At 39.1% G+C, this 21,243-nt stretch overlaps 1 protein-coding gene across 5 annotated transcripts in view; it reads right to left on the bottom strand.

Annotated features, from left to right (window-relative positions):
- Positions 1-1,387: 1,387 nt before the first annotated feature.
- Positions 1,388-21,243, bottom strand: part of Mctp2 (multiple C2 and transmembrane domain containing 2) — a 241,787-nt gene continuing 221,931 nt past the window's right edge. For all 5 annotated transcript variants that reach the window (XM_005084546.4, XM_021235587.2, XM_040730276.1 and 2 more), the window contains 4 exons: positions 21,121-21,230; positions 13,342-13,451; positions 6,846-6,943; positions 1,388-4,693 (listed from right to left, as the gene is read on the bottom strand). In XM_005084546.4, coding sequence (XP_005084603.1) covers positions 4,625-4,693; positions 6,846-6,943; positions 13,342-13,451; positions 21,121-21,230 — 387 coding nt within the window. In that variant the 3' untranslated portion in view covers positions 1,388-4,624. The remainder of the gene's footprint in view (positions 4,694-6,845; positions 6,944-13,341; positions 13,452-21,120; positions 21,231-21,243) is intronic.

Here is a 21,243-nt window from a genome sequence, read left to right as displayed (position 1 = left end):
ACTAGAACGAAAGTTTAGGAAACTTCAATCAGCTGCTTGAAAGAAGCTATTGATTACCTGGCTCCACCAAGGGAATGCTGCCTATTTTCTTTACGTGTATCACTACATGTTCAATATGTTAACTACTAAGTTATGAGAAGACAAGAGAAGTGTCAGAAAGTCATTTTACAGCTCACAAATATCACATTTTCTATTGTCATGTAAGAGTAAGAATTTCTCCAAATATAAGGCATCTTATAATTGAATGGTTTGTCTTTGACATAGTTAGAAATCATATGTATGTATATATTATACAAACTTAGCTCTCTAATTCATGCAAGTGATTATTGCTCAGGTTCTGAACAACAATCAATCCTGATTAATCCCCTTTTCCAATAGCCACATATGAAAAGACACAAAAACAAATGGCCTGTGATTGTGCTCTTAGGCGCATATGTTTCTGAGTGGCTTACATGCTGGCATGTTTGGTAGAGAACAGTAGGGTCAAGGCCTTCAGGAATTCTGACCTACAGCAGATGTAACAAAGATTTTTTGATGTTTTGGTGAATCCCCTGGAATCCATTTCTTCAAGCCTTGATCTTCAAATTATTGGATAATGGTGTTTGAAGGCAGGGAATTTGGAAGGTTATTATGATGAAGGTACCTCACGATGGCAATGGTGGTTTTGTAAAAAATATACATTAACACTCTCCAACTCACCATCTGACGCCCTCACTAGTTTATGCTGTAGTAGGAAGTGGAAACTCATGTAGCACCAAGACGAAGGTAACATCATCAGAGCAGGAGAACTTCTTAGTCAGAAAATTTAGGGGAAGGTATCACAAGTGAAAGGGATAATATGGATGAAAACTAACCGGAACAATGTGACTGACAGCATTGCCACCATTTCTTTGATAAGTTGGATACTGTGAATAGTTGACTCACAGGATAGCCTTGGCCATCAGGATGGAAGCAATACCACATTGACCTTTGACTGACTAGATTTTATAAGTTTGAATATGAGAGAAAGCACAAAAAATAAAATCAAATATATCTGAGAGGACCTTTGGCCCCAGTCCAAATATTTAAAATATTTAGGCAGTGCTATAAATGTGAGTACGTGGTTAAGACATGAACCATGTACACTTCGCACAACTTTAACATTCTCAATTATATTTAAGTTCAAGAGTGTGACTATGTAATCTCCAAATTTCTACAAAATCATTAAGTGAACTTCACACTCTCTCACTAATGTGGCTGTATCTTGCACCGTATAGTATGTCTTTCCCTGGATGTGATTCAACCTTTGTTCAGAGTATCCATACTGCATATGCTACCTTCCTGTTATTCACATAGTAGTTACCATGCAAATCAACATAGGAAAGACAGTGATGTACTAATAAAATAATTTACCAAGACACAAATATACAATTTATTGAAATACACTCCAAGAAAGCACTGAGTGGGTTTCTAGAGAGAGACAATCATGCCACTCAGAGAAGCAGATGGAAGCTATGCTATTGCAAGTAAAAGAGATGTTACTTAGTATTTCCATCATGGGTCTCTTGTGTTGGTCCATATCTGAGGGGACAGGTAAGTTTTATAACAATATTCATGTTCTAAAGGCCGGGAAGGAATCCAGTCTTTCTCTTTCCCACCAGCCAGCTCCCAAATAATATCATGGTGACTCATTAATTATGAAGGCTTGGCCTATAGCTTAGCTTGTTCCTAACTAGATCTTACAACTTATATTAGCTCATATTTTTAAATCTATGTTCTGCCACATGGTATTACCTTTCTTCCAACTTGTGCCTTCCACTTCCTCTCCATGTCTGGTTGGTGACTCTGCTGCTTTATTCCCAGAGTCCTGTCTGTCCCCAGAGATCCCACACTGCCTAACTATTATATTTTTTATCACACTAATCATAGCAATACATTTTCACATAGTGTATAAATAATCCCACAACATGTGCCTTTTGTGTAAAGTACTGTAAGTGTTTAGGGGTTAGGCTACAGATGTCTATGTAAGATATTTGAGGTCACTAGGGAGCCAGACTCCAGACACTCAGGCCTGACCTGTTGAGGTGTGGGAATTTTGCTTTCATTTGGCTCTTCTGTCTTTAGAGTGGTGATCACCTATCGGATTTAATGCTATGGTACTGCATCGATTCCATTTTAGTAGCATGCATTTTATTCAATACTGGTCTCAAAGCATACAAATTGTCATGTTTGCAAATCTGGACATGCCAAAGGGCTGCTTTCTAGAAGTGTAAATTGTAAAACTTCTCAGGAAGAAGGAGGAAAAAATCTTGAAGAAGTTGCTAAGATCTTGGTTTAGAACAAATCTTCTTTTTGTATATTAATAGTAGAAAAAGGAAAGGAAATTCATAATAGTTTTGGTGTCACACATACAAGGACAATAGCTCTGCCCACAGTATGTGACAGTTGCTTCTTCAAGATGGAATAAAGTATTAAATTATTGTGTTTGTCTTTCTCTGAGATCTTAGGCTAAGACAGAGTCTGTAAGGATTAGACCTGTACAACTATAATAATTATATAAATCTTACCATTTTCACTCCCGACAAACACTCATTTTCTCACATGCATTGTCAGTTTAATCAAATAGCAATTGTCTTTAGTAGAGAGTGTAGGAAAAGTTGGCCCTGTCTCGCTCTCAAATACCAGCTGGCATTTGTGTCCTGAATGTAATGCTGCAAGTTCTATTTGGGTTACAGAGGGAAGAAGTTTCCCTAATGATACCTTCTTACCAGGAGAAGTATTTCATTTAGAAATTCTAAAGCAAAAGAACAGCATGAAGGATGGGATCCACATTTAAATAAATAAGGGGTTATTTTGCTCCCAAAAGTTTTCATTCCAATGACTGATCCAATCTCACACATCAGCTTAAAGATGTCTGCCTTGGGTCGTTACTAAATGACACACTGTGATAAACTAGATGACAAGAACAAGACAATGCAGTATTGTTTACACAGAAGATTGAGTAACTGGATAGACAAAGAAGTTCTCGGGTATCTATTGTATGTACATCTAACATATTTACTGGGGCTTTTAGAATCTCTTCAATGCTTTTTTCCAACCAGCTTCATTAACTTGAAGTAAATCAAATCATGCAAAAATCGGGCTATGCCACAAAGAAACCAGGAAGAAGAATGTGAAGAAACACAGACATGAGATGATAAAGTTTAGAATCTTTGGCATTTTTCATAAAATATTTTGTCAGAAGATTATTAAATGACAATGCAGAAACAAAGAAATCTGGCTTTTCACCTTAATTTTCCTTTACAATATATATACATACAAACAGCATATTGCAGGTATGTGTGGATGAAATACAGATTTTAAAGCTTAAATATAATTTTAGCACAAATATATCTGTACACACTTTCTACATGCACAAAATTAATTGTTTTGAAATTGGCAGGGTGTGCTGTGGGGTCGTTGGGAGCTCAAGACTCAGATCCTATAAGCAGAGGGCATTTTGGTGGTTGTCTTGTATGAACAAGGTTTTGAAATAAGCTTTTAATGTTTATATCTTATTTTGACTCTCAGAAAAAAAAAAGATAAATTTAGACAGCCAAAGTCATTTTAACTGTCTGCTCACAACATCAGGTAACTGGAACAATTATATTTCACCAAGAGTCTCTAAGTAAGGCCCTTCAGAATTTCACATTCCTAAATACTTTCTGGATTTTCTAACTTCTCTCCATCTCCCCACCCCACCATTTCTCTGAGGATGTATATCGACATCTCCTTTTGGTAATAAGCAAAAAGTGAAATTGGAAGAAATGACATTTTACAGCAATGAAATATTATCATGAAATCCCTACTCTTCAAATGAATGACTCCTTGGAACCTTCAGGGATACCCCTTGCCAACAACAGCTGAAATGCAATAAGGCTGGCATCCAATACTAAGAGGTCACCGAAAACAAACGCGTCTTGCGTAATTACGGCTGACAAACTATTTGTGTTAATTCTGGAAGTCACTACATATCCGTTTTCTAATATACACTATCTGGATGGATAGATGGTGGCAAAATACTCTACAGGGAGTGGCACGATTGGGACTGGAAACAATTGCACCTCTGCTGATGACTGTGGTTTAGGACAGAGCTTTGTAATGGAACAGGGGCTGGCACAATACAGCTCCTGGGATGGCATTGAGCCTGCGACTGTCCTGCCTTGGCTTCTTCATTGCTGGGATTACAAATGTGGGCCACCAGCTCCAGATGGAAATTACTGAATCTTAGTGAAAAAAAATCTGCTGATGGTACTAAAATAAGTTTAACGTGATCCTGGAACCGAGTGGTCTCCTGGCTCTTCTCAGGAACAGTGCTCAGATACATGGATACCTGGTTTCAACATCCTTCTGACAAAGGGATCAGAGCTCATGGTCTCAGGCTTAATGCCCTTTTGGGGTTGACTGTCTAGGCATCTGGGATACCCATGAACAGGGACATGTGTGCAGGTGTGTGTGCATCTGTGTATGTGAAGAGAATAGAGAATGAGGAGAGGGAGGTCTTCACAGAGCACCCATTTCAGGACACCTCAGTACCGCTGGAGCAGCCAGGACAGAGGCCTAACAGCTACACATAGGGCGCTGCAGTCCTCAGTCAGAGTGAGCTCTAGACAGTATTCCGCTTCTTCCGAAGTGGGCTGTGGCTGCCACAGAGCTTCAGTTCTGCATACTGCACCTGTGAAAACACACAGACATGATGCTAGCAGTTAGGTAACACTAGCTCACCACAGAGTGTGTTAATGGTTCCCCAAGGACCAGGAGGCAAAGGAAGGAAGGTTCAAAGGTAATGAATCATTTTCTAAACACAGGACGGTGGGGGGGATTAATTGCAGGAAGGGTTTCAGAAGTCATGCATCATTTCTTGAAACCAAAGTATTAAAAGCAGATTTTTCTAACGAGATGCATGGGCTTCTAGGGGCTTCTACTTAACTCACCACTGTTGCCCCATCTTGATCTTGCTTATACCAGCTTTCAACCATAAATAACCTAATAACCGCCTCTTAGGACGGTTGATCTTATGTTATGACACAACAGCTTAATGAGTATGTTTCATTTCAAAGTACCTACAATGATGGGGGGGATATTTGGTCTCTTGCAGTCGTTAATTTTACCTAAGAGGGGACAAAACACTGAAATCGATACTAGGCCCCAAACTTCTGTAGATGCCATTTAAAATTAATTCCACTTGTAGGGTAATGGCTAGAACATCTGGGATAAGCATGAGCACTAGGGGAGTCCCCAAGAGGCAAACTGTCATTGTCATTAAAAAGCACCCTGAGTGGGAGAGGGAGATTCAAACCCATGCATGGAGCATCCCCTTTCAAATGTCTTGTCATTTGCATCTCTCTGTGAATACACCAAGTGTACCTGGGTGGACACTGCAAGGGCTGTTTCCAGGACCTCTGAGAGATGGCACTGATGGGACATTTCTATTCACGGAGGCTGTATGAACTCACACTGTAACCCAAGTGATGGTGCACTGTAAGCATAATATTTTCATGTGTAGCTCTGGTAGGCTGTGTGTGTGTTACTGGTCACACATGCTCCCTAATCTTACCATTTCTGCCAAATTACCCAAGGATGTTACACTTAGTCCTACGTTAGGCTACAATTTGCCCAAACCAGATAAACAAAAAGGAAAGTATATCCTTCGCATCTTGTGTTCTATGAAACTCCCCCAGAATAACTGTTGATCTTAAATCCAGAATAAACAAAGGCCAGGTTATTACTTTTCAATTATGTCATGTTATTACAAGAGAGCAAATATATCTTTATAGATTTGATTTTAACAGGTTTATGTCATGACATAAAAGGGTTTTGTTGTTGTTCCTAAGCACCACAGGGTCCATTTTAATCTCTAGAATGTGGAATGCAGGGGAAAGGAACCCTTGAGACCTTTAACCACATGTGTCTATAATCCACCTGAAGAAGCCTGGAAACCAGTTATACTACATTGGCCCAACGATGAGAATCGATACTTGATTTGGGGTTCTCTCAGACAATGAAAGGCTGTGCCTTTGATCATCTTGATGATGGTTCATGCCATGATATCCCCCTTTACCTATTCAGTGGTCACTCTTCTCCATTAGCAGAAATCACTGCCTGCCTTCCTTCCTCTGGCTTTGGTGCAGGCAAGTCTGCAGGGACCTGGATGGGGCCATTCTTTGGGACTTCCCGCTATTGTTGCCTTTGTTAATCTCTGTGCATCCACAAAATTGAGACGCTGCTGGACTAAGTGAGCATTGCCTGTGAATAATACTTGCGATTGATCGCAAATTTCATTTCCCACCACCTCTTCTGCTGTGTGTATCAGAGTAAGTAGGGGCTTTGCCCTCGGCATTCCTAAGTCCTCAGTGGAGAGGGGATAGAGGGCAGGCTGAAGAGATAATTGGGCCAAGAAAGGAATAGAAAGAATAATCCTCTTGTCTACTCCTTCCCCTAAAATGCCTGCCATCTGGAGAACGAAGAAAATAAGCAATGCCCCTCATCACTGGATCTCGCAAAACTCCTCCTATCTCGTCTCACTCTCTTCAGGGAGGCAAGCAATCAAAAGGGTACCAACGCTGCAGTCCTGTAGCTGCTCAGTATGAGTTCCAGCTTCATTCCTAAGTAGCTCTTTTGCAGGATAATTTCCCCCAGCCATTATATACTTTGAACCAAGGGCTGTATCTTCTCCCCCACCACCTCCCAGAAAGAACTCTTTAGGGATTTTCTGATTCCTTATCTCAGTTGCTCACACAAACACAGCTATATGCCCTTCCAAATCTCTGGTGCTGCCAAGAGATCAGTGCTGGTGTCTCTGTGGGTGATGACCAATCATCACCTACCTTCTGAATGTCCGAGGGCACCCTGGAGAGAAAGTCGAGGAGCTCGTTATTGTCGATGGCATAAGGATTTCTAAGCTTCTTAGTAAATTTATTTATGCCTGCAAAACAAAAATACAATATTTTTATTGTTCATGTATATCTATTCATCTATCTACCCATATCTATCTATCTATCTATCTATCTATCTATCTATCTATCTATCTATCTATCTATCTATCCATCTATCCATGTATCATCTACCTATTGTCTAGCTACCTGTCTACCATCTGTCTTTGGAAACATGCCTGAGTGGGGGAAGGAGAGAGAGAGATAGCCACAACTAAAAATTAGTGTGAAAACAATTACTGCACTTCCAGTCGTGCACACGTTGCTGTCATGCGGCATCATTCACAAGAACCTTCTTCTGAAATGAAGGAGGTCATGCTGTGGAAAGCGGACTCTGCCTCCTTCTGCTGTGAAATTCCCATTACAGTCTCAGTTGTAGGACTGCAGAAACATGGGTTACAACAGGGGGATTGATTGGCTCTTTTGGAAGTCACTGACTAAGAGCCTCCTCTGCTATGGAAACAAATGTCCCAGATGGGAAAAGGCTTCTACTAGTCCAAACAAGTCCCTGCGTGTATATTCTGGATAAAACACAGCTGTGGGGAGAAGAGGGTGGGAGCTTCAGTGGGCAGAAAGAAACTGTAGTAATCACGCTCCCTCTACTCATTTTCACAGGATCCTCTGCTCTCGCAGCAGAACAGAACTTGACATGTTGATTGTATGTTGCTGGCAGAAACTGTGAAAAGTTATTATTGGAAAATTATCGGACTGTGGTGGCTAACTTCATTTATGGACCACAACACTGGCACACGTGTTTGTGCAAGTAAATGTCCGCACTCACTTAGAATGGGGACAAAAGCAATTAAAATGAGGTTCGATGTTCAAGGTGACAGACCATATTGCATCTGTCAATCTTTGACTATGCATGTAGAGTTCCTGGGCATGCCCAGAACATGGATTCCTCTGCAGAGAGATTCCTCCCAACCTTCTTTTGTCTTCTACTCTGCTCCTTGGGGTGCCTCTGCCTTATCCAGATCTCATAAGCTATAGTCTTTTCACCAAATGTCAACCCCCCCTTTTTTCATGTTGAGTTTTAGAAGCAGAAAGACTAGGTGGCCTTCTGAAGTTTTGCCACAGGGTGCTTGTTTAACAAGGACCCTATCTGAAGGCCCGCCTGTCCCAATGACGCTGAATGAAATGTTCAGCTTAGTTGTGCTCTGAATGGCTTCTACTCAGAAGCCAAGTTCAACAGTCCCCATCACATAAAAGGTTTGATGTTTCCCTTTGTTCATTAAATATGACTTTGCTTTCATCTAAGGACTCGACTTCCTGCATGGCATTGTACCTGACACAATGACAACCTCCAGTCCTTTCTTTGGGGGGTCAGATTTACATCTGCTTTGCAAATGGGAGCAGGCCATTGTTCATGAGTAAATGGTGGCTTGGTGGTTGGCTGGGGAAGGATCTCAGTAATGCTCCCCTTTCCTTCAAGTCAAAGCTGCACTCTGCCTTTCTTCCCTCTACCCCCACAGCAAGCCTCGTGTTTGGAGCTAAAATTCCCCCCCAGCGTTCCTTTAAACTAAAATACTCTCACTGTGTTATTCTAAAGACATTTAATTGTAGCATGGGCTTTTTGGCAAAAGAAAAACAGACAAGGCAAAGTGATGAAGGGAGACAAAGACGTATTGAGAAAAGATGTATCTTCTATTGTTAATTATATATAGTGTGCGCATCTGGAGCCTTTACAACGAACGGCAAGGCAGGGATAATATCACAGCCGATCAAAACACTGCATTCTTAGTCACTGAGAAGATTACAAACCTGCACAGTGGCTCAGACTCACCCATAAAGGACGAAGTAGTCCACAATGCAGTGAGACTGACTATGTTTGAAAAACTTGGAATAAAAATCACAAGGTATTCAGCTTGCATGCTTCAGAGACACAGCTTATTTCTAAGGCATCTTGGATTTGACAGTTTCAGATATTCTGCTAAATTATCTATTATGTGAGATCAAGTATGAAGAGGACATCATAGACTCCTTGGTCAACTTTATGAGGTAATAGGGCAATACAAAGGTACAGACATAGCTGGACTCCCATTCCAACTTCATAACAGATAAACTGTGATTTCAGGTACATCACTTCACCCTCCTGGGCCCAAGTTTTCTGAAAATACAATCTTTTTAATAAAAAATTTCCCTTTGTAGTTTCTAGGGTTGATAATATAATCATGTTGAGTAATATAGGAAAGCATTTTATAATCTGCCATTACTCAACAATAGAGGGCAATTGGAGATGACACTGTAGATGCCACTTAGGTAGTGCCATGAGGACATAGTGATGAAAGAGGTCTGTGTGCTATTATGCATATCACACACACTATTTTAAGAGCACATCTCCAAACATTGAAGTTGTGTCTTGATCCAGTGAATACTAGTCTTAATTTTAGACTTTTTAAAAACTGAAATGATACAGGTAGTTATCTGTTGTTAATATTGCTAGCAAAAACAAAAAGAAAGAGTCAAATGAGATGGAAATTTTGGTGTAGAACATTTGGTAACGAAATTATTGGCGACCACACAACATACAGATCAGTTAATGGTACTGCTGAGGCCTCCAATTGCGGGGTAAAATAATCACTTGGAGAAATTGTGTATCTGCTTTGCATTTCTGTAACACAATAACAATCACATGGCATAGAATGCCATTGTCCATCAAGCATTTGAGTAGGTTGTGCACAGTTCCAAGTACATCATTTTGGTTGAGTGTAAGACAGAGAAGCCAGGCTTGTTCTGTCAAACCCTGAGTTCCTTTCTTGTGACGATACCATGTACTTTGTTTGGGAATACAAGGTAAATGGGTCATGGTTCCTTCTTACGAAAAACTCAAAATGTGGCATGAGGAGTTTCTATCCTCCTTGTAACAAGGAAAGTGTCTGAGACCAAAACTGACAGATAATGATGAGAACAGGAAACAATGGAAGTGTCTAAACCAGTACTAATAGATAATGATGAGAACATCCATGACAAAGAACAGAATCAAAGGAATTAAAGGAATTAAGGGAAATATCTCAAAAGGAAAAAAGCACATATTGGACTGAATAGTGGAAATTGTGTGGCCTTTGGGAAATATAAAGATCACACAGATCAGCAAAGTCCCATAGAGACTTCTAGAAATATGTGTGTTATATGAGTTAGCAAAGTTTGGTAGAAAAGGCTCCCTAAGGAAATTTTCAGAATTTCTTTAAAACTGATACTTTGTGGGAATTCTCAAAGTAAAGAAATGGTGGGTGTCACAGTAGTTCACCTTTATGAAACACAACTATGAGTATTCAGAAACAATTGCTCATATTTCCAAGTCTTTCTTACATACTGTTCATACCCTACACTATACACTACGGAGCCAAAGAACAAAGATAGTGTGTCACCTGTCAAAACTTCATGGTGAATTTTTGAGTTCAGCAGTATTTCCCATGAGAGTTCTGAAGTTAAGCTGCTTTCATAGGTTTATGTGAAATGATGTCTGGGCTTGACATGTATCTACAAAAGTGTGTATCATATAGAATATCTGATCTAGTGCTTGAAATTTGGTTAACTTTTCCAAAGGGCTGAATCCATCAGTTAGTTTTTGAGACTAATTCATCTGATTTAGCAATCAACAAAAATTAGCAGGTAACTTGCAGAATAAGCCATCTAAACCTTAACACAGTTAGAAGGAGCAAAAAAAGTTTGAGGCATATACATGTGACTTTTTCTAGGTGACAAGGTGTGACTCTATAGGGGATATAATAATTTAAAGGATATGCAAGGTTATTCTCTAAAATTATGCTAACTGACTAGTTCACTATGGGAAAGGAGAGGTTATAATAGAATTACCGAATATATTCCAAGTGCAGTATCTGTTTTCCATGAGGAGAGGAAGCAAGTAACCATGTGTTGATGGTTAAGGTTTAGACTCCATTACCAATTAGTGCTCATCAATAAGCTATCATCTGTGGTCTACGGTGTAGAACTAAGCAACCAGAGTGAAAGACTGAGAAGGTTTGTTTAGGCCAATAAGAGCAGAATGAACTTCATGCTGTTTAACAATTTCAGTCACAAAATGAAAAACAAGTAGAGAAATGTTTTATTAAGTTTATATAGAGAGATGTTAGAAAGTTGCTAAGATTCAGGAAGATAAAACAGAAATCAGAGTGATTCAGGGAAACAGAAAGGCACACCAGTTTGCCAAAACTGACAACCAGAAGAGGAACCAATCATGTAGTATAGTCTCCATATCTGAACTTCACATCTCTGTATTAGATAGCCAGGGATCAAAAATATTAGCAAATAAAATGTGTGTGCAGAACCTAGACTGACTTTCCTCTTGCCAGTTCCTAAAAATAGAGCATGGCAATTATTTAGCATAGTTTTATATGCTTTATATATTAGTAATCCAGGGGATTACTAATGTTTTAAAGTACAGAGGAGAGTATGCACAGGTTAGAGGCAAATGAAATGACCATATATAATGGGACTTAAATATCTAGAGATGCAGGTGTTCACAGGATTCATAGAAACAATCTCTTACTGTATCAGCCTTCTTTACTGAAGGAAGGATGCTCAGAAGAATAATCACCTGTGTATATTATTTAACAGCTGACATGGCAAGCAGCTCAACGTGAATGAGATAGTAGCCAATGGCTTATAGTTATCAATCACATCTGGTTAGAAGATAACACCTAAATGCTAGAGGTGAATGAGATTTGAAAAAAAAATACTTATAAAAATGAAGGAAGAATAAAAGTATTTTTGCTATACAATGTAGCTGTGTTTCAAACTTCATGCTTGATTCTTATTCATTCCCAATATTTTAAAGTCAAAAATCCATGAAGAAGCAACTAGAATATGTTCTATGACTGGCTACAATGGAGAGAGCCTTCTTTAAGATTTCATCTCCTTCCTAGGACACAAGGAGAGCACGTCTCCCAGAATCAATTAAGCAGGGCTCATGGGAGCTCACAGAAACTGAAGCATGAAATATGGAGCATGATTTGGTCTGCTATAGGTTCTGCATACATGCTATGGTCATCAGCTTGGTGTTTGGGTGGGGAGATGACTCCTGACAGTCTTTTGCCTGCTTTTGGGACCCTTTTTCTCATACTGAGTTGCCTTACCTAGCCTTGATGTGAGGGTTTGTGTCTGGTCTTATTGTATCTTGTTATGCCAAGTTTAGTTGATATTGCAGGGAGGTCTTCTCTTTTCTGGTAGGAGACTGGGACTGGGAGTGTTTCTTGTAGAGAGAGAAAGTGAGTGGGGATGCTGGTAGCAGTGGAGGGAGGAGAAGCTGTGGTCAGATTGTATGGTATAACAGAATGACAAACATTTTCAAAAGGAGATTTCACCTCCTAAATAATATACAGAATGGCCGAGTTACCCTCCCCCACTCATGCTGTTCTGTGTTCTTATGAGTTATGTCTTTTCTCCAATAACTTCCCTCATTTCGTAATGTCCACTTGGGCTTTTCTCATCAGCAGGTTCTCTCCACTGCCACCATCTTGAGGGCTCTAGAAAAAGGTGTAGCTTTCATCTTCATTTCCCAGCTCTCTGCCGCTGCATACAGGGGAATGCATCCTAGCAGTCTGTCATCTTCCAGACTTCTCTGAATAACACGATTCACAAGATCCACCCCATGATGAAGATGGGGGATCCAGCAACACGCCTAAGACAAAGACTGCTGGCTTCTCCATCAATGACTTGAGTATGCGCCTAGTACATTCTCTTTGTCATTCCAGCATAGACATGGGCGTTCACAAAGAGGCTTCCAATTTTCTTCAGCTTAAATGTAAAATCTAGTCATGAAATAGGTGTCAACTTGACCATTTTTCTTGTTACTTTCTTGAAGCGGCTAAACTTTATGCAGGCAAGCCAAGGCCCCTGAAAACAATAGCTTCCTCCTTTTTCATCCACTGCTTAGGTAGTCATAGATGTCCATCCTGCACCCCACTGCTTCTGGATTTGACTATGAGGTTAGGTTTTTCCTTTCCTGCCATTGAGATTAAGCATCAGAAACAGTGGGGCAGTGGCCAGACATATTTTTACTGTCTATAAAGGGCAAAATGCAGGTGTTTGCCCACCATTTGAACCACAGTGTTTCTGGAAAGTTACTAGGCCACAGCCATATATTATTCAAAGCAATTTATGGCCAGGAAAGCCTAAAGGGAAATAGGAAGTCTGATCACAGGTTCATTTGATTATGATTCTGCACAGGGCTTATAAAATCCATGTTGAGCCCTTATGTAACTGGTCTTTGTCGAAAGGTCCTGGAAGTTTTCATTTCCCAAATGTTTTCCTTAATCTCATGTTTAATTGGTAACAAGAGCACAATTAAAGTTTATGGTTGTACTTTAAAAATGAATCATTTGTTCTTACCTGGAACTGCCTGCTAGGAAAGTGATCGTGTCAGACTTACCCCAGAGTAGAACAATATACCGCAGAGGGATGAAATACAAAGCCACAGTGGCTATAGCCAGAATCAAACAGGCCAGCAGCGAAAGGAAGGGGACCGTCCAGTTAAACATGCTGTGGACAAACCACATAAATGTCAGTTCATCTGATGCTGAAAAACGGCCACGGAGTCATCATATCATGAGTATTTCTGGCATAGCTATAAAATAAGATCAAAAATAAGGTAAAGAATCAGAGAGCAGAACACCTGACATATTCCTGTCCATGAATGCATGTTTCCATATGAGCACATGCACCCAAACACATTATGCACATGTGTTTGTATACCACATACACACACCACCAATAAAATAATCTTGATTCCACCGATAATGAAACTATTACTGGGTTTAACCATGTGCAGGCACTATCTCTAATAGATGTCTCTACTGCAATAAACACCTGCAGGATACATTCCAAACAGTTAACGGTAGCTAAATGAGACAGAGTTTAGAGAAGAGGCACAGAATACAACAGGAGACTGGCCATGTTTGATTTTTTAAATGGGTACATTGTGAAATGAAACTAAAGAAAAATGAATATCAAACTATAATTTTGAATACTTTTTAATAACAAAATGAGCTGACCACCTTACACAGACATCCACAATAAGGGATGAACACATGACCTCTGAACCTCTTCATATTATGTGTTAGTACTGTGTAGTTAAAAACTGTTTTCTCTTCTAATATTCTTTGTCAAAAAGTAAAACCATAAGTAATGTACCCAACTTCACTCTGCTTCAGTTCCATTTTATAGATGCAAAACTTACAATCTTCGTTGACTTTATAGTGATATTCAGATTATCCAATGAGTTAGTGACTACAAAGTACTTAAAACTTGATGTGGTGAATAAGCGCCAATAGGAACAGCAGAAAACAAATTCTGAGATAGCCAATTTCAGGTGTTGAAGCGAACTTGACATGTTAGCAGCCATGTTTAATACGGAAAAGTTGCTTAAAAATAACAAGTCGTTAATAATAAGGAATGAATAGGGTACTTGAAAAATAGAGATTTAAATCTAAACCTCTTACAAAACCAACCATATGAAATTTAAAGAGAGTACATGCTACAATGAGAACATATCAAATGTTAGATGCAAGAGAGAGATCACAACCAATACCAGGTATGCTGAAAGAAAATAAGCAAACATGGATCATGAAACTAACAAAGGAAAGCTGGCATAGCTATAGCCATGTAAGTCATCAAGACAGTAAAATTTCATAAGTAATAAACAGGTTACTTCTTAATTATTAATAAGATAATTAATAAAAACAATGTCAATGTATTGAAACAAAGAATAGATTATCAAGGATATAGAAAGCCCAAAGCAACAAAATTCAAAAAGAAATAATACCTAATCAAAGTTGATTGCTTTGACAGATCTCTAAGTAACTATTAGAACAAATTTATCAAAACTCAAAGAGTACATACAAGATATGACCGTAGAAATTTGAACTTAGGAATACAGTGGTATAACACACCCTATCTACTTACTAAGCTTCCATAAAAAAATTACAGAAGTAAGCTTTGGACCAATATCTTCTGAACATAAATGAATGAAATGATAGTCTAGAAACAAAAAGATGTACAAAAAATTTCCACAGTAACCTAAATTAAGCAACACATTCCTTGGCCAATGAAGAAATTAAGTTAAAAATCAGAAAATGGCATTAGCTAAATGCAAGTGTTTATTGTTACAATTCAAAATGTCTGTCAGGGAATTAAAGCTGTGATTACAGGAAAATGTATAAGATTCTATCATTACATTAACAAGAAAGCCTGATAGTAAGTGATGTAATTGCCAAGCGGTAGAAAAATAACAGTAAATGAAGATCACAAAAAAAAAATAATGAGGAAACATAGGCAATGAAAGAGACACAGGATGCAGAGATTCATGAAGGCAAACAAGTGTTCCTTCTAAAGATTAATATAAAAGACAAATCTCTGTCAAGGAAGGAAAAACAACTATCAAATACAGTGGAAGATACTGGGGCAGATCTAACTAATATGTAAAAAAGTAGAACACACAGTAAGTAAAAGTGCTGGACCACATAGGGACATGAGTTCAATTCACTGTACCCATGTAAAAATTCAGGCATGGCTGCATGTCCCTGTAACCCCAGAATTGAGTAAAGATAAGAAGATCCCCAGAGTTTGCTAGCTAACCAACTCAGCTGAAATAGCAAGCTCCCAGTTCAGAGGCAGACCTTGTTAAAGGCAATAAGGAGGTGAGCCGTAGAGTAAGACATCATATATTCAACTCTGTCCTTTGCATGTGACCATCCCCCTACACATATGCATTTAGGATACACATTTATGAACACATACAAAAAATAGAAAAGAGTAGAATATTCAAATTAAATAAACTAACCTCTAATGGTTACAATTTATAGAAACAGAAGCTATAGAGAAATTACAGCTTGCAGAAAAATAAATTATAGAAAACACACACACATATTTATGAGAACAGGAGGTGAATATTTAATAAAAACCTTAAGAAAAAATTCTGTATCCCAGATGCCTCAATAACAAATTCTCTCAGATTTGAGGGTAAATGACAATTCTCTACCTCCATCAAAAGCTCCCAGAGATTAGAAGAAGCTAAACACAACTGGAGCTTTCTATTCATAAGGAATTTTGAAGAATAGAAAACCAACTGGCCCCAGTATTAATTACAGCTGTAAAAGGGATGTGTGTATATCATATAATCCAACAATAAAGAGACAAAAAGTGACATATGAGGGCACTGGATCACAAAGCACAGGGGGTTTATTCCAGGGTTGTGAGCTTGGCGTCCCATCTAAAAATCAGCCTCAATACTTCAATACATTAGCAAAAAGAAAGTAGCAGGCACATGAATCACCCCACGAATATGAAGAAAGATATGTTTGACAAACTCAATTCATGTGGGCAATGAATGTGAGAGACAAGGAGGCACCAACAGAATGCTTCTTATCTTTACAAAAACCTACAGCAGAAGTCCTCCCTAGGGGTGCTCTTTTGGAAGCTTTCACTCTGAGATGGAGGAAGCAATCTCCACCAAACACGTTCTGATCAGTGTTGTCTTGTAGCCAGGAGCAATGCTCTGTGCCAAACTAAAACACACAGGGACTGTCATGCGAGGATGAAAAGGTTTCTTATATGATAGACAGATCTAATAAAATACCCAAACTCATTTTCTTACAAGAACTGCAGTAACAAAACATAACAAGGTCATTAGAAGTGAAGTCGGTGAAGGAAAATGTATTTTACTTCTAAACACCAGGAAGAACAGGTAGAAAATAAAACCTCTTTTTAAGAAATGTAATAAAAATTATAACAAAAAATCAAAAACTTGGGAAGCAATTTCTCACACACTTAAGTGTCAAAACTCTAAGATGGAAAATAAGATGGTTGGGAAAGATGGAAGAAGCCATCAATTCATGTGACCCTAACATTTGGTGTGCCAGTGGAAGAGATGCAATACGTATGTATGCCAAAGGCCAGACTTGGGAGTCTTCTATAGGACACCCAAGGTTGAAATCACATAATTAATGAAACATTTTCATAGACTTCAGTGGTTTTCCTTGTTGAGAGCCCTCTAAATTCTTGTCATGGAGGACAAAAAAAAAAAGCTAACATTCCTAACATGAGTTCACCACCATGAGAGGATACTATTTTGTAAATTTCAAGGCACTTAACAAAAATGATTAGGATGCTACCTAGTAAGGTAGGTGCAGGTCTCTCCTGTTGTACCACCCCATGCTGTGTTGCAGTGAATTTAGGAAAATTCAATGGCTTCCTATGAAGCCCTCAGCTACCTTCTCTCTTAGAAACAAATACTGGCCACATGTTCCTGTAGATTTTTCTTTTATGGCATATTCAGCAAGATGGTCTCACTTAGCATTGCACCATCCTCATGCTAGCTTGCTAATGCTCTTCTAGGAATTTGTCCTTTTTTCTTTGTTCCCTTTAGCATGCTTTTCTCAGGGTAAACACAAAATGTTTAACTGACATTGTGCTGAATTTCCTATGATTTTAACTATTTAACTTGCTCTCTCAACACTACTTCCTAGTGAGGACAGTCCTATGTATATATGTGTCATATACATACTAGATCAGTAGGTCTCTACCTATGGGGTGCGACCCCTTTGGGGGTTGAATGACTCCTTCATAGGGGTCACCTAAGACCATCAGACAATACAGATAATTACATTACAATTCCTAAGAGTAGCTAAATTATAGTTAAGAGGCAGAATGAAAATAATTTTATGGTTGGGGGTCACACAACGTGAGAAACTGTATTAAAGTAGTGTAGTATTAGGCAACTTGAGAACCACTGCTCTAGACCCTCTGTAGGAATGAATTCCTATCTTCCTAGGGTCCCTCTATCTTACCAACACTTTGGAGCTTTGCTTAGATGCTCAAGAGCATGTGGTTGGAACCATCATTCCACAAAGGGGACATTCAACATACTCAGCTCTTTAGACCAACTGATCTGCTCTCTAGGAGAGTTTAGTATGGACCAAGATTTTCAATATGCTGTGTATATATATTTGAAATTTGCACATATTAGAAAAAGTAGTCAGAGAAGATAAGAAGATAAAGCAGGAAGGATAAAATAATATATAGATATATAGATACACACACACACACACACACACACACACACACAGCACTGGTGACAATCCTCAGGACAGCAGCATGGAAGCCTTGCTCTGAGAGTTTCATGTAAAATGTTCCTTGTTGACAAAAGCTGGGAGAAGTTTTCTTGGTTTGTAAGCACAGAATTACAATAGAATTCCAAGAGTGTGACACATGACATCCCACTTGAATGCCCAGCAGGGACTTTAAGGTCACTGTAATAATGAACAGGCGAAGAATTAATAGGAGTTGAGCCTATTGAGCCTTCCTGTGTTGCAGCTGGGCACAACAGTGCTCTGTTCATTGCCTGTAAACACGTTCTGGGCATGGCCACCACAGCTGTGCCTAGCACAGCTGCCCTTCAAAAGCTCTGTAGAGATGGGAGCCTGCTTAAGTCACTCAGCCCTCTTCGCCCATCAGACACATTTCCTTTTGCATTATCAGCTACACAACAGCTACATTTGTGTCCTAGAGATGTTTAAGAATGGAGACAGTTGTACCAAACTCCATCTTCCTGCCTCGGGCTTGCCCCAACTCCACATCCTCTTTTCCTCCTGGCTTCCAGTAACTCTTCACTCTGTTTTCTTTTTTTCATGACTTTTTTTTCCTGTCTACTCAAGGCCTTTTGTGATGTGCCTTGCCTTCAAGCATCACGACTTTTCTCCCTAACCCACATTCCTCTCCCTGTATCTTCTACAACAGCGGTTCTCAACCGCTTTGGGTTGTGATCCCCCAGAAGACCATTGGAAAACAGGTATTTACTGTAGCAAAATTACAGTTGTGAAGTAGTGACAAAATAGTTTTAAGGACGGGGCGCACCCCAACATGAGGAACTGCATTTAAGGGTTGCAGCATTAGGAAGGTTAAAAACCACCGTTCCACACTGTTGAGATTTGAGTCTAAGCATAGGGTGCCCATCTGCTGCCATCTTCATCTACCATTTGCCAAACTATCTTCCCCAACTTCCTGAGATTTCTTAGTTGCTTCTTCAGTCTTCCCTTCTAGCTTCCTCTTTTAAGTCACCTTCTGTGCTCATCAAGCTTCCCCTAGTATCCCACTGACTTTTATCTACTAAAGCCATAAAAATCTATTTGACTGTTACTATTTTTCTCCCTTACTTGAAAAGAATAGATTCTTGGAGAGTGAAAATATCACTGTATGACAGTAACAGAAGCAGGTTCAAATCCAAGCTCTATGGTTTATTGACGGTGATCGTGGACTACATATTTAATCATGCTCTTTAGGATCCTGGGTCATACAAGCGATCCTAACCATGTTCTGCAGGGAACAACTCCCTTAAACATTGGATGATTCTACAAAAAATTCACTGTATAAATGGCTGCATTCAATGGTTTTACAGCATGACACCAGCTGATGCTACTGTTATCTGTACAGCTACTATGTACACACTGTCATTCTCAGCAAAATGATCTAATAAAGAATTGTCCACTCTCTTCATTACATGTTACTATTCCATATGCTTCTGTTAAACATTTGCAAAGCTAATCTAAGGCATGATTTGTTCACCATGTGAAACCTTGGAAAAGACAGCAGATAAGGTGTCAGCATATGTCAGCACAGATCCTCACACTCTAATTCCTTTCTCTTAAGGTATTAGGAATGGAAAATACACTGGAAATTTAATAGAAACCTGTGTGTTTGAAAGTGTTTCTTTTTCAAATTTTACTATTCTTAATTATGTGCATGTGTGTGTTTGTATGTAGGCTGTAGGTATGTACAAGGCAGTGCAGGTGTGTGGTCCACTGAGACCAGCCATGTCAGATCCCCTAGAGATAGAATTAGAGGCAGTTGTTAGCTACCTAAGGTGGCTTCTGGAAATTGAACCTGGCTCCTCTAGAAGAGCTGCAAGTGCTCTAAACCATTGAACCCTCTCTTTAGCCCCTGAACACTGTTTTTTTTAACTGAACATGCATTAAGCTATGTACATAACTTATGTTTGTAATTGCAGCATTCAATAGGTTGAGTCAGGAGAGCTTCCATGAGTAACAGGCCAAGTTAGACTACATAGTCATGTCTGGCTAGTCTGAGTTACAGAGTAAGTTTTAGTTCAGTCAGAGCTACAGAGAAATAATAGAAACAAGAACAACAAAAACTACTACATTGAAGATACTTACTGACAGTGACTTGGACTGCTAACTGAAAACAAGCAGTATTCATAAAAAATGCACATTTATCACATATACTCCCTGATGTTAAATATCACAAGGGATTTACCTGCATTTTTATTTAGAAACTTTCACTGGGTATTTAATACTAGTTGAAATTTCTACTACAATTTCCAAACAGATATGACCATAAGATAAGCATTGATTTACAGAGCATAGATACTACAATTTTGGATCAGAAAGGGAAAAAATCTATTCATGAACCTAAAAAAACAGTTAAAACTCACATGTCATACCAGATAAAGATGCCCTTATGCACACTAATGCTATATAATATATAACCAAAAACATGAATCCTAGCTTTAACTGAGCCTCCATTGAAAAAGCAAAGCCCTTTGACCAAAAAGTAGAGGGTAGCACATTAGGGCTGGATTTCAGAAAATGCATCCTGGATTTGAAGAAAATGATTCCTGCCTTTCCTTTCTTTCCTTCTATCTTTCATATGTATTATGGTTTTCAGTTTAATGTTTTTTATGGAGGGGGATTCCTGAGTGTGAAAACGTGTGGGTCTCTGGTTCTGGTGTCTTCTCTTGGGCTCTTTACATTTTGTTGATTTATTCTGTCCAACTTCAACCTGATAGTTTTTGTTTTAGCTTATTATATTTTACTCTGTCATGTTTGGTTGTTATCACTCAGAGGTCTGTTCTTGATCCAGGTGGGAGGGGTGGTGTGGAGGAAGTAGGAGGGGAAGCTGTAATCAGGATACACTATGTGAGAAAAAAATCCACTTTCAATAACTGGGAAAAATAGCTGTGCTCAGCCAACCAGTGTAAACTGAGTCACATCTTCACCCCAGTTCTGAAGTACCCCGCATCTGAGGAGCTGCCACCATTGCTTTCCTCATCACTCACAGGACCCCATAGCCTCCTTCCCCCATCATCCTGGTGGTGCAAGGGCTAGTTTATACACCACTATATACGGAAAGAACTTACTTCTTAATCCTTTCTCCAAAAGAAGCAACTTCCTCCAAGATGTTCTGGACAGTGGAAACAATATCCTGTACCATGTAGATTCTCTCAATTAATCCCTTCTTCTCGGATTCCTGTGAGAAACAT

Source organism: Mesocricetus auratus, unplaced genomic scaffold, assembly GCF_017639785.1.
Source record: "Mesocricetus auratus isolate SY011 unplaced genomic scaffold, BCM_Maur_2.0 Super-Scaffold_4256, whole genome shotgun sequence".
Taxonomy (NCBI): domain Eukaryota; kingdom Metazoa; phylum Chordata; class Mammalia; order Rodentia; family Cricetidae; genus Mesocricetus; species Mesocricetus auratus.
Note: the sequence above shows the minus strand (reverse complement) of the source record. Positions and strands in the feature narration are given on the sequence as shown.